We start from the raw sequence: 12937 nt of genomic DNA, 5'->3' as shown, positions 1-12937 counted from the left end.
ATTTCTCACTTGCTAAACACACTGTTTTACTGTTATAGCCACATAGAAATATGCACTGGGCTTTTCTCTTTTTAGATATGATTTATTCATATTTCCATGTCTTAGTCTAGCTGCAGAAATTCTACCTTTTAATGACCTAACAGATTAAAACCAGGAAGAAAAGGACAATTACCTTCCTCATTTCTAGAAAATGAATACAAATTCCTGAAGAATTATGCATATCTAGAATGTGGATGATCAAGCAAAGGAATCTACAACCACATTTCTCAAAACTAGCAAATAAAAGACTGAATGCTAAATAATTTTTATTACCAGTAGTGAGAGGAATTAAGTTTATATCATGCACAGAAGTCAAAGTGATATCATAATATGCACTTTTTCAGATCAAATGAAACAAGTTGAAGTTGAAGCTGCTTTAACACTGTCAGCTTTTAATAACAGCTTCTGGCAGCTTACCTTTATCCACTAATGAGAGGCCACAGAAATTTAAAATAAAACAATATTAGATGAACTGAAAATTTAGAAAGCAAAGCTAACAAAACATGATACAGCATTATTTTCTTTTTTTCTTTTCTTTTTTTTTTTTTCTTTTTTGGTAGAGGTGCCAAACTTTGATGATGCATAAAATGTATCAACATTCCCTTGCGCAGCAGTAAAGGCACAAGTCTCCACAAAAATCATTCATGCGAGTCATGCACATTTTGAACTCTCCAAAGATGCAGCATTCTTAAAACCTCCTCTGCTCTAGACACTGTACACACTGTGCAGCTCCCTTCATCAATTTCACACAGAGACATATAGATAGATATTTACATCTCCACCAAGCCAGCATGCTTGCCAAAAAACACTTTCTTACCAAGCTCTTCAAGCTCTGAGGTCATGGACTTAGAGCGCAGGGTCAGTGCAGTGGTTGGAGCTCGCTTAGGAGGTGGTGGGGCTGTGCATGGGACAGAAAAACACACAGGTGTCAGCCAAAACACACCCTCTGGAAGCCCTGTGCTCACAGCCACAGCTCCACAGCCATTTAAAAGAATAAGCTCCATGAAATAAGGCGAGAATAAATACCTACATGTGGAGGAAAAAGCCCTGAGATGCTTTTCATGGACTGAATTTCTCCACTGTTTCTGGCTCTAGCGTAGGTTGCTTGACACATCCGCAAGCTTTTATGTAACAGGATACATAGAAACATTTAAAGCTAAATAACTGTGCACTTCTGTTTCCCAGCAGGAAAAGGGCTTCCTAGAGAAAGGACCTCGCAGCAGTGGTGCCCCTCTGAGCAACATGCAAGGATAAAAACCTCCTGGGCACCAGCCAATCTCTGGCAGATTAATTTAATCTTTGAAGAAACTGTTCAATCTGAGAAATACAGGAAAGAACATTCAAATGGATCTGAATTGTTAAGGTCACTCTAAGGGAAATGGGTGATCCTCAGAATATATAAGGTCTTAAAATATCCAGGCAATAATCTAGCACAGAAACTACCATCTGTGCTTTAGTATCCTGGTAACAAATATTTCTGGTGGTCAGAAAAGATAATCTCATTCCAACCCCTCTGCCACAGGCAGGGGCACCTTCCACTGTCCCAGGTTGCTCAATGTCCCATCCATCCTGGCCCTGGACACTTCCAGGAGTGGGGCAGCCACAGCTTCTCTGGGCACCCTGTGCCAGGGCCTCAGCACCCTCACAGCAAAGAATTTCCCACTAATATTTAGTCTAAACCTGCTGCCTTTCAGTTTAAAGCATTGCCTCTTATCCTGTCACTGTATTTTAGGTCAATATGATACATACCAAAAGGCAGAGGCAAAAAGGTTTAAAATGTGTGAACAGTATTTCCATCAAGCCAAATATAATGCAGGACCATGCTGGGACATGATTTAGTTTAATACAGCCTTTCCCCTCCACCCCACAAGCTGGTCTCACTCATTTTTGCTTTCTAATTATTACTATTTTTAACAAGCAGTGGATGTGAAAAGCACTTCCAGCAGAGACAGAAAGTTTTAATTTGGTGGAGCAGGAGGGATCCTGCAGTGCCAGCCCCTCACCTGCCCCGTGCTGAAGAGCCAGGTGTGTGTGAGGGAGAGCTCAGGGCACTGTGGCAGGAACAGGAACTTTCAGCAACGTGCTGCAGCTGCAAGGAGCACCAGGGAGCAGCAGCAATCTTTCCTGCTTAATGATAATTATGGGGGCCTAATGACTTCCCAGCATAGCTGGGAAACCAAACCCTGGGGCATCTAAGGTGAAGGAAACAGTGTAAATTCCTTTTTTGTTTCCTCTTTTTTTTTTTTTTTTTTTTTTTTTTTTTTTTTTTTGGTGAAGTTTTCATGGTGGTTTTTTTGGATGGGTGTGTGAGAAACACTGTTAAACTACCCCTATTTCAAGGACATTTGAAATTAATGAAAGGTCTTCTCTTCTTAGTGCTTTTCCTCTCTCACTACTGCAAGAAATTTTACAACAAGATCCTCAAACATATACATGTGAAAAACTCATAAAGATTAATACCAAGCATGATGAGAGAATATTGCTCTTTTGGCCACATGTTAACATCTAACCCAACAGAATTAAATCACTCCAAATTAAACAAGAGCATGGCATTTCAAATTTGAGAAGCAAAGTCTAACAAATCAGAATTTAGAAAACAGGAATTTCATGCCCATACTTGGTTTTCTGTGAAGGAAGAGCAGAAGAGTCCATTAGGAAGAGAGAAAAATGTACCTTTCTTCCTTGCTGTGTCATCTGGATCAAGATTCCTGGTTACTGTGACAACCTTCAGCACGAGGTGATTGCCCCCCTGTCGAATCATGTTCACCACCTGCCTGTGGCCAACTTTCACTACATTCTCATTATTAACCTGCAGAGAAAGGACCAAAAATGTAGAAAATTTTTGTTCCATCATTTTTATAAAAAGAACGTGGAAGGAACAGATAGAAACAGAATTTCTAGTTACTACCTTTTAATGAAAATATGTATTTAAGGAACAGTGCATAGCTGACATGACGATCAGAAAACAAAACTACTCCTTTGGGAAATGCACATGTAAATAAATTCAATGTAAATAAATTCAACCTAATCCTGCCCTTTACATTTTATTTACAATTACTAGATTTTTCCTTCTGCAAGTTTCTGGAAGGATCTCCTGTCCTGGAAGCAAAGGCAACAGGGCCATAGGAAGCCCAAAGAGTGTCCATGGAAAAAGAAAAGTTAAATGCATGAAGAGTTAAGTACATCAAGCCCTGAGCAGTTACTGTGGTCAAGACAATTAAACTTCAAACTGCACTGCAACACTTAGCTTAGGGGGAAAAAAAAATTTAAAAAAAAAATCTACATACTCTCAGTAATTTCTAGTGCTAAATCATCCTTTTTGCTGGATTTGTCTTTCCATAATATCAATTAATAGACATAGAAGAAAGCAGAGGCATAAAAACTGTAAATAAGCACAGCTAAAAGCAATTTATTTATTCATTCAATCTATAAGGAGTCACTGAAAGTTATCTGAAATTTGAATGATGACAACATGTAAGACTGAAGTGCTGCCTGTGCTATTTGAACATAAAAGATATTGAGGAATGGAGGAAGAGCTGCTGCCAGGATACATGCTGGGAAGTTGATCTCTCTCCAAAATTCCACTGACTCAGTAATATTTCACTGAGATCACTCAATGCCTCCCAAAATGAACAGTCATTTTCAAAGTAAGTGTTTTTAGCCTCCTCTATTTATTCTGACAGGCTGAGCACCTCACACTCTGAAGGATTTACAGTTCAGAGCAGAGTCTCTCATTAAATATTATTGCTGTTTAGCAGAACAAACAGCACGAGCCGCCCCACTCCAACCTGAAATCATTTTCCCATCCATTGTCTGGAAGGAAAACCTTCCCTTTTTCAGGCTTCAGCTGAGCCAAAATGCATTTTAATGAGGCAGTGCATTGGTAAACCATCTTTTCAGCAGAGTGCTGCAGTGGGGAGCCTCCAGGACGAGCTGTGTGCTCTGTGCCTGAGCTCAGGGTGCTTTTGGAGATGCTTTTTTGGTTCCAGGCACTGTGACGTAGGTGGAACACATGCTGAACATCCAGACCTGTTGAGCAGGCAAAGACGAAGTTCTCTCATTCTGTAGGTGGAGGGTATAAAAGAATATTGATTTAAATAGGACTCTTGCTGGTTTGCTTTATTTTACACCTCCTTAGCATCTGGTATTTAATTCCAAGAGATATTTATTTAGCTGGACCAATGGCATCTAAATTTAATCTGTCTAAAATACTGAAGCAAACAGCGTTATCCATTTACTTCTGAATTCCTTCCAGTATTAAAGCTTCAACCAGGTAATTCTTTTTTTTTTTTTTTTTTTTTAATCATGTAATTAAGAATTATGGAATGCATCCACTCTATTTTTACTGGAATTAAATTTCAAGCTTGGAAGCCAGTAAGGATTACCATGTAATCCCTAATGCTGTCAAAAAATAGAGCCCTCCAAATAAATCAAAAGTCAATATTAATCAAACACATGTACACTTCACTAGTGTAAAGTGATAAATGTGTAATATGATAAACAGCTTATGCAGCATCCCATCTGTTCCCATCGTTCTGTGCAATGATATTTAACATTTAGAGCAGGAGCAAATATATACAACACATTTTTTTAAAGCTGCCTCAGGAACAGAACCTGTAAATGACTGTTTATAGCAGCTTTGTTGAAAAGGCACAGTTACAAAAGCTGGGACTGAAAAGATTGATCTGAAAATAAATAAAATAAAAATATTGATAGGAGAGCTGGAGGTTCTTTAACCCAGAGTCCTATGGAAATACTAGAGAACAAAAGAACCATGGAACCAGCAGAGCAGAACCTCATCCTCACAGCCTTTAGCACCTCAGCGGGTAAAACTGGAGCATGCTTACAAAGTAATAACGTGGGAATTGTCAATAGCTTATAAGGGACATTATTTCTTTTACCCTTCTTCAATATTTCATCCAGAAGCCAAATGTCTGCAGGAAGGGTTGTTAAGCAGTGAGACACCAGAGTTTAAGCAGGTTTGTCTGGCAGTTTTAGTTTGATTTATTCAGCAAAACTTTTCTAGGTGTGAGTAATTTGAGGCAAATCTCTCTCCACTTCCACTTCAAGCTTTGGCAAGGGGGACTTTGTAAACCTGTAAAGCAGATATCTGTTCCAACTGTGCCAATTCATGTCATAATCACCTGTGTTCTCTGTATGAAATGTAATGTAAACTCTTTAAAACACTCAAAAACTATTTTTTTGTTTTAGCAGCTAGGTGTTTGGCAGGAAGCTGTAGAAACAAAGAGTAAAGTTGTTTTGCAGGCACAAATTTGTCTTTCCCTCTTCTTCACCCCAATCTTTCTGCACATTTTCTTCAATCTTTCACTGCAAAACCCAAGGTCTTATTTTCCTCCTACAATTCCACAAAACATTTTTCTGCCATGTCCTTTGCAAATAAGTGAAAATAAATAATAGAAATAGACATGTGAGGAGGCTGGGTCTATGCTATCAATGAAATCTGGTCATGCAAGAAACAAAATCTAAGGAAAACTGTCCTTTGGGACACCTCACAATTTCAACAACTCTCCTCTATCCATTCTGGACTCTTGGGAAAAGCCTCCGAATTCTGTATTTTTGAAAATCATCCTTTATTATCATCTGGTTACTGAGCAGTGAGATGGAAATTATTTTGAGAGAATTAATTGATGAATATGATCTCATGAATGTCTTTAAAAATAGTCTAAACAGGCTGGATAACTTCTTTTCCCCTGAAATGCAGTTATGCAATAGGTTGAAAAATAATAAAATATAATAAAATGTAATATAATATACTACAATATAACAGAATGTAATTTAATATACTACAACACAATGCAATGCAATGCAATGCAATGCAATGCAATATAATATAATGTAATATAATATAATGTAATATCATATCATATCATATCATAGTAAAATAACCTGCACATTGTAAGCTGGCAGATGCATGAGCTAGAACACATTCACCAGAGCAGCCTTCCTGTAGGAAGGTGCAAAAGGAAAAAAATAACCAATACCAGAGAAATAGACTTTTGCAGACTTTGTTCTATTAATTAAAAAAAAAAATAATCTTGGTTTCTTCAATGCATCATCCTAATCCTTCCATTACCAAAACATTCCCTCAGTGGAAAAGGCACTCAATCATTTTTAACAGCAATTAAGTAAACAGAACACCCTCTTTATGCTTGGGATGCCCATTGCAGAATGGTTGAAGTTGGGAATCACATCCTCCCAGAAGAAGCCTCTCAGAAGCTCTTCCTTATCCACTGAACTACTTGGAAAAAAAAAAACCAACAAACCCCCAAACCCGTTACACACACTTACAACCCCCTGCCTACACACTTTTTAAAATTCACCCTTTTTGATAAATATTTCACACACACAAACCCAATCACAATTTGTACCAGCGAAAATAAATAGCTCCCAAGTGATTTTGCAGGCTCAAATGATGCTTCTGCATTTCAAGTAACCACAGAGCTGTGCACGTGGCCCTGCCTGTCAGCAGCCAGTAAGAGTTTCCCATCTGGAGACTCAAATGTGAGAGGAAGAAAGACACAGTGACCCAGAGACTTTTGGGGAAGTGATTTGTGCTCTCAGTGCCAACCCAGGGGTCACCCACTGAAAACCAGCAAGGGCTTGTGGTGTTTGTGGCCCTGCTGAGAGGGGCTGGAGCAGCATTTAGCTAAAACCAGCACACATGTCCCAAATCTGCACGTGAAAAGCATATTTTACGTCAAAAACTCTATTACTTGATCCTCTAAATTCATTCTAAAGCTGGATTTAAGGGGCTCATGGGCAGCACAAGGGTACATAGTGAATCCAGAAAGGTTTCTGTGAAAGTAAATTTGAACAAATTCTGTTGGCAGCAAACTTCTTATTGAACATCCCAGGAAAGGCCTGAATGCAAAAATAACCAGAGATCCAAAGGAGGAGCCAAGTCAAAAAGGTCCAAAGCCAAAGATGCTTTGGTATCCAAAGCCAAAAGATGCTTTGGTGTAATGACATTTTATATGCTTACAAGATACACTTCACCACAATTGATACCAAGATTCACTGTCTCAAAAAGTTAGCACATGCTTTTAACCTGTGTCTTAGATTAAAATAGAAAGTAATAATATGATATTTAAATGAGACCCATAATAGAAATTAGTATGTGAATTTGTCTCTGCAAACCCAATTATTCCCATCCCACCACAGAAGCTTAAATAGAGAGAAGCAAATGGCTTCAGTCCACCAGGCCCCAACTATTCATTTATTTCAACAGTTTCTGAAACAGACCTTGAAGAGTCTCTGGAAAATTCCTGAAGATTTTCTAATACAAATGGGAAGTTTGTTTACATTCTGATCTCCCACATAAAACATCACTGATTCCCACGGGTGTTTGGCCATATCCCATTTAATCTACTCCCGTGTAAAAGATGCTTCAGAGGCTTCATGCACTCTGTTGATCTAAAAGGTGCTTTAAAAAGAAAAAAAAAAAGAAAAACAACAAAAAGCTTCACAGAAGCAGGGATACAAGGATGTGGAAATTCCAGCTGACATCTTGCATTAATGATGTTTTTGCAGTAATCCACTTGCTCAAGATTTGCCTGCCCTGGTGGCCTTACTGCATGGGATGATGCAAAGATGAAGCCAGTGAGCTGGAATTGGACTAGGTGATCAAAGGAGGCAACTTCCCACCTGAATCCTGTAATTTATAGGGTTTCTCCAGAAGAAGAAATATTATAAGGAAGATTTTGACAGCCTTTCAGGAAAAAAGTACAGATGAATTAAGGGAAAACCATCAAAATAATTCGTAGCCTTGCTACAGCGTCTTGGCATCAACTCCAATAATTGGGGCACACAAACAAGAGATAAGATGCCTGAAAGAAAACACCCTGTGGAGAGACAGCGTGCTCTGGATTCCATCCTGTCACCACCTTTGCCCCTGTTGGCACATGGGGAATGTTGTGCCTTCCCTGCCTCAGCTCTTGTGGCAAAGGGAGATGGCACTGCCTGGTGCTCCAGCAGGACAGGCTGGAGCCTGCTGGAGCCTGGGATCTGCAGGGCTGCCCCAGCCAGGCAAAGACTTTCCCCAGCTGATCCAGCAGTGGCAGAAATGCTGAGGGATGTGGTCTCTGCCTGGAGACAGCAGAGCTGTCGAGGAAGGGCTCAGCCACTCCATCCCCACGAGTCGCACCAAAGCTGCAGTTGTGCTCAGGAACATCTATTTCTGAGAGAGGCACTGAAGGAAGAGGCATCTCAGATCATAAACTCCAGACTCCTTGGTTGTCATGGCAACTGCATCACAAAATTTGTTTCTTAACATTTAGCCAAGCTCCATCTTGGAACTTCTCAGTTTTCCTGTCCCTGCTATTCCTGTTAGGCCCAGAACCTATGAGAATAAGTGCTATTTTTTTTGTAATTTCTCTCCTGGGTGTATCCAGTTTGTATTATTTTTTTCCTGTGTAAAGCTACCAAAAGCATAAATAGACTTTATTTGCCCCTTATTTTCCCAGCATTCTACAAACATATGTGGGAGTAATGTCTTGCCTTGGTTAAACACGTTTTAATAATATGACAAAGTTGAAAACCTGAATGGAGCATAACAGCGGTCAGTCCTTCAAAGACCTTGTTAATTTTTTAAAAATGTGTCTAACTTAAGTCAAACCAGCCTATAAAGATGGTCATACATTCATCTGTGTTTCACCCAGCTAAGACTGATCCCATGCCAGTGTCTGACTTCCCTCAAGGGAAATGCACAACTTGTTTTTTTCTAATAAGTACAAACTCACTGGATTACTTTGGGATCAAAACTGATACCCCAAAAAAGCAGCTGGGTTAAGGGCTGCTTTTCCTCTCTTATCCATGGCATGACTTAAAAGGCAGGACTATGTTAAATTAGCACTCTTATCTAAAATTTTGGATTTTGCATACTTATATCTAACGTGAAAGCTGTTGCAAGTGACTTCCATCCTCATGAGACTACATAGAACATTTAAACATCACTCAATTCCTTGGACCCTGTTCTATTAAAAATAATGGCCTCCATTAATTAGTACCTGTTCCTGTTTTGAATCTTTTGGTTTAAGTCACATTTCATTGGAGAGGTTCAATTAACTTTATTGCAGTTGATTGAACTGCAGTGTTCCACAATCAATTAAGTGGCACTTAAGATGAATTTGTCCAATGTCTGCCAGGTGCAAGAGGTGGAAGCTTCTCATGTTTGAACTTCTCTCAGGGAAAAAAATATCCAATGAGCTGGGCACATCTGTTTTGCTTCTTTTTTGCTTAAAATAAACTCACTGAGGATAAGTCGATTACTATTTTTTCCCCACATTCCAATGCTCAAAAAAAAAATGTACTAGTTTAAAATTCTGTGAAATGAAAAAGAAGTTTGAAGTGCAACAGAGAGTACCTTTACATTATTCATCTTGTGAACATGCCTCTTATACTGAATTTGTTCTCATAGCCTATAAATTATGGTACATAGACAGCACCAAAAATAGGGTACCAAAAATAGCAAACTAGAGGTCACCCATATGGTAAAGAAACCTCTCTAGCATGTCTGCCCTTCACAGATGAAAGCATGCACGAAAATCCAAAACTGCTCAACCACTGCAACCAGAGCTGCTTCCATCTCATTCTCCTGGCACATCCAATCATCCTTCTGTGCTGGGGGTTGCTCCAAGGTGGAGGAAAGGGGAAAGGAAAGGGGAAAGGAAAGGGGAAAGGAAAGGGAAAGGAAAGGGGAAAGGAAAGGGGAAAAGGGAAAGGAAAGGGAAAGGAAAGGGGAAGGAGGAAAGGGGAAAGGAAAGGGGAAAGAAAGGGGAAAGGAAAGGGGAAAGGAAAGGGGAAAGGAAAGGGGAAAGGAAAGGGGAAAGGAAAGGGGAAAGGAAAGGGGAAAGGAAAGGGGAAAGGAAAGGGGAAAGGAAAGGGGAAAGGAAAGGGGAAAGGAAAGGGGAAAGGAAAGGAAAGAGGAAAGGGGAAAGGAAAGGGAAAGGAAAGGGGAAAGGAAAGGGGAAAGGAAAGGGGAAAGGAAAGGGGAAAGGAAAGGGGAAAGGAAAGGGAAAGGAAAGGAAAGGAAAGGAAAAGGAAAGGAAAGGAAAGGAAAGGAAAGGAAAGGAAAGGAAAGGAAGAAGGAAGGAAAGGAAAGGAAAGGAAAGGAAAGGAAAGGAAGAAAGGAAAGGAAAGGAAAGGAAAGGAAAGGAAAGGAAAGGAAAGGAAAGGAAAGGAAAGGAAAGGAAAGGAAAGGAAAGGAAAGGAAAGGAAAGGAAAGGAAAGGAAAGGAAAGGAAAGGAAAGGAAAGGAAAGGAAAGGAAAGGAAAGGAAAGGAAAGGAAAGGAAAGGAAAGGAAAGGAAAGGAAAGGAAAGGAAAGGAAAGGAAAGGAAAGGAAAGGCACTCTGCTGCCCAGCCACCCACATCCCAGTTTGCTGCTCCCCCTGCGCAGTCGCTGATGCTTCACGAGACCCTTCTGATAAATTGACTCCAGAGGGGAAAAAATAATCAAAACTTGACAGGATAATTTTGCTCTGGATCACAGACTGTCACTGTGATCTGAGAGCTGGGCCAGCTCAGGGCAGCAGAGCAGGTGTTTTTTTGGCCCCTGTTGCACCCATCAGCTCCTCTGGGACAGCTCCTCCACGGCAGCAGCAAGAACGGGATCCCCTTTGGGCAGAGTGCATGTCCAAGCCAGGCCCATCCCTGGAGCAGCTCCATCCCCTTCTGTGCTGCTGTGTGGGATGGGAATGGGGAGCAGAGGGAGCTGAGGCAGCACTGCCATTCCCGCTGTGCCCTCGGAACAGCGCCCACCTGCACTCCCTGCCCCCAAAGGGATGGAGGGCTTCAGACCCCCACGAAACAATTCCCACCCCAACGCTGGAGGAAAACAGGAGGCTGTGTTCCACCCTAAAAATATCATATTTTTTCAAATGGGGAGTTGCAGTGCTGTTATGCAAGCACTGGGAGGACAATGGATCTTTATTTGAATTCTGAATGAACCACTTGATAAGTATTTACAGGAGGTAGAAGCTCTCAGGCTGAGCCCTTCTATTTTTAAAGCTGTGCATACCTACACTAAAGACCATTAGGCAGAGAATTCTAAAATATGGATCAAAATATAGATCTCTTTATAAGCATTAATAATACAGCCCAATATTCATTTACATTAGGTAAGCACCCTAAGTCAGGCAACACAATTTAAAATTAAACCCTGTACCTGGAATATAAACTGCCTGGTTTTGTACATTTCAATGATTTTCTGTTAAAACCTTCCCAGAGATTACACAGATATATTGACAGAAAGTGTTGTCATCATGTGTTGATAATCTATATTTCCTCCTCCCACATACAGTCACTTTCCAGAAAATGCATCTGCTCTAAGAACAATATTAAAAAAAATGTATTGCTCATGCATCCCTCTTTATGCAGGAAAGCCTAATCTTAGAGCAGATGGCGATAATTCTTTCTTAAAGCCATGTTAGTTTTAACAAGGCTGCCTTAAACTTGGAATCCCTTGGAAGTTTAATTTGGAGGCCATGGGAAGGAGGACTGAAGTCTGGGCCTGAGCAGTGTCTAAGCACACACAGAATAATCAAACTCACATAAAAAATGTTTTCTGTGTTAGATCAGAATGAAGAAATACCCATCAGTCAGCTGGTGATGTGCAAGTGTCCTATTTCAATTTAGAAAATTACTGATTGCACCAACCATACTGCAGCTTTGTGTGTGTTTTATGTCAGACTTCCCACACTGGAGATAAACCCCAAAAAGAGATATCAGGGGTGGAGCCATTGCACAGCACAGTTACATGGAAATGTTTAGTTTAAAGCAACCTCAAAAGAGCATCCAAATCTATAGGCACAATTGTAATGTAAAACAGACAGGAGACACAAATACCGTGTTACACAACATTAACTCAACAAAAGCAGCCAAAGACAACTTTCACAGCTCTTTTTAAAGAAAACAAACTTGTTTATAAGAGCAACTTCATTAATTCATAATAAGGCTTTTTGTTACCACTTCAAACAAGCGACGTTCTAATTTACTTACTCTCCACACAGAATAACCACTTTTTATCTTCTCAGGCAAGAGTACAAGTGCAAAGAGCTCCTCTGTTAAGAGGGAATGATTTATTTTGGTGAGTGAACAAGCATCAGAGGAGGATAACAGCAGATTCCTCAGAGCATTTTGTCACAGCGAATAAGAATCATCGACAAACCTTTCATTAGGTTTGATTTTATTTGTAAATCTTTGGAAATAAAAATCTATTTTGGGCGATCTGGTGACTCACAGAGCACGAGGCAATTTCCTGCCCTTTACAGAGGCCCCACCTTGGCTGCAGAGAGCTCCAGTCCTGAGGGAACCCCCTCCCAGCCAAAGGCAGAGGCAGTGGAGACAGGCTTTGCCTTCTGCACTGCTCCCAGCCACAGCAGCCAGAGATGCTGCAGCCTCTCCTTCGGGGACATTTGCTCCACAGTCTGGCTCTGTATCCAAGCAAAGCTTTGGAAACTCCTTTGGAGACACTTCCTGCCTTCCAGTGGCCAGAAGGAAGCCAAACCTGTCACTGCTTCCTTTCAGCACCCGGAACCAGCAGCACCATGGTCAGCTGGGGGATGCTGGGGGTGAGTCTGTGCTGTTGCACACTGACATTTAATTCCATTTAATTTCATTCATTTCCCTCAAGAGCTGCACAACCTCGTGCCAACAGAGCAGCTCAGCAGAAGAGCCCTGTGGAGATAAGCATGCCCCAAACCTGAGCACAGGCACCAAAGAGAGGGAGACAAGCAAAGCACGAATGCCAAACAAAGCCCAAGCAACGACAACATAACAGGATTTTCAGTCAGAAAGCAGCAGCTTCATTTGTACCAACAGTAATTTTAGAATCACTTCAAAACATGTCCAAAATCACAATTTTGCAGACTTGTTCTCCTG

General features: G+C 40.6%; 1 protein-coding gene across 4 annotated transcripts in view; it reads right to left on the bottom strand.

Moving 5' to 3' along the window:
- The window catches only part of SHANK2 (SH3 and multiple ankyrin repeat domains 2), a 280376-nt gene that overhangs the window by 38680 nt on the left and 228759 nt on the right, over nt 1-12937 (bottom strand). For all 4 annotated transcript variants that reach the window (XM_064715490.1, XM_064715491.1, XM_064715492.1 and 1 more), the window contains 2 exons: nt 2713-2848; nt 857-937 (listed from right to left, as the gene is read on the bottom strand). In XM_064715490.1, coding sequence (XP_064571560.1) covers nt 857-937; nt 2713-2848 — 217 coding nt within the window. The remainder of the gene's footprint in view (nt 1-856; nt 938-2712; nt 2849-12937) is intronic.

Source organism: Zonotrichia leucophrys, chromosome 5, assembly GCF_028769735.1.
Source record: "Zonotrichia leucophrys gambelii isolate GWCS_2022_RI chromosome 5, RI_Zleu_2.0, whole genome shotgun sequence".
NCBI lineage: Eukaryota > Metazoa > Chordata > Aves > Passeriformes > Passerellidae > Zonotrichia > Zonotrichia leucophrys.
Note: the sequence above shows the minus strand (reverse complement) of the source record. Positions and strands in the feature narration are given on the sequence as shown.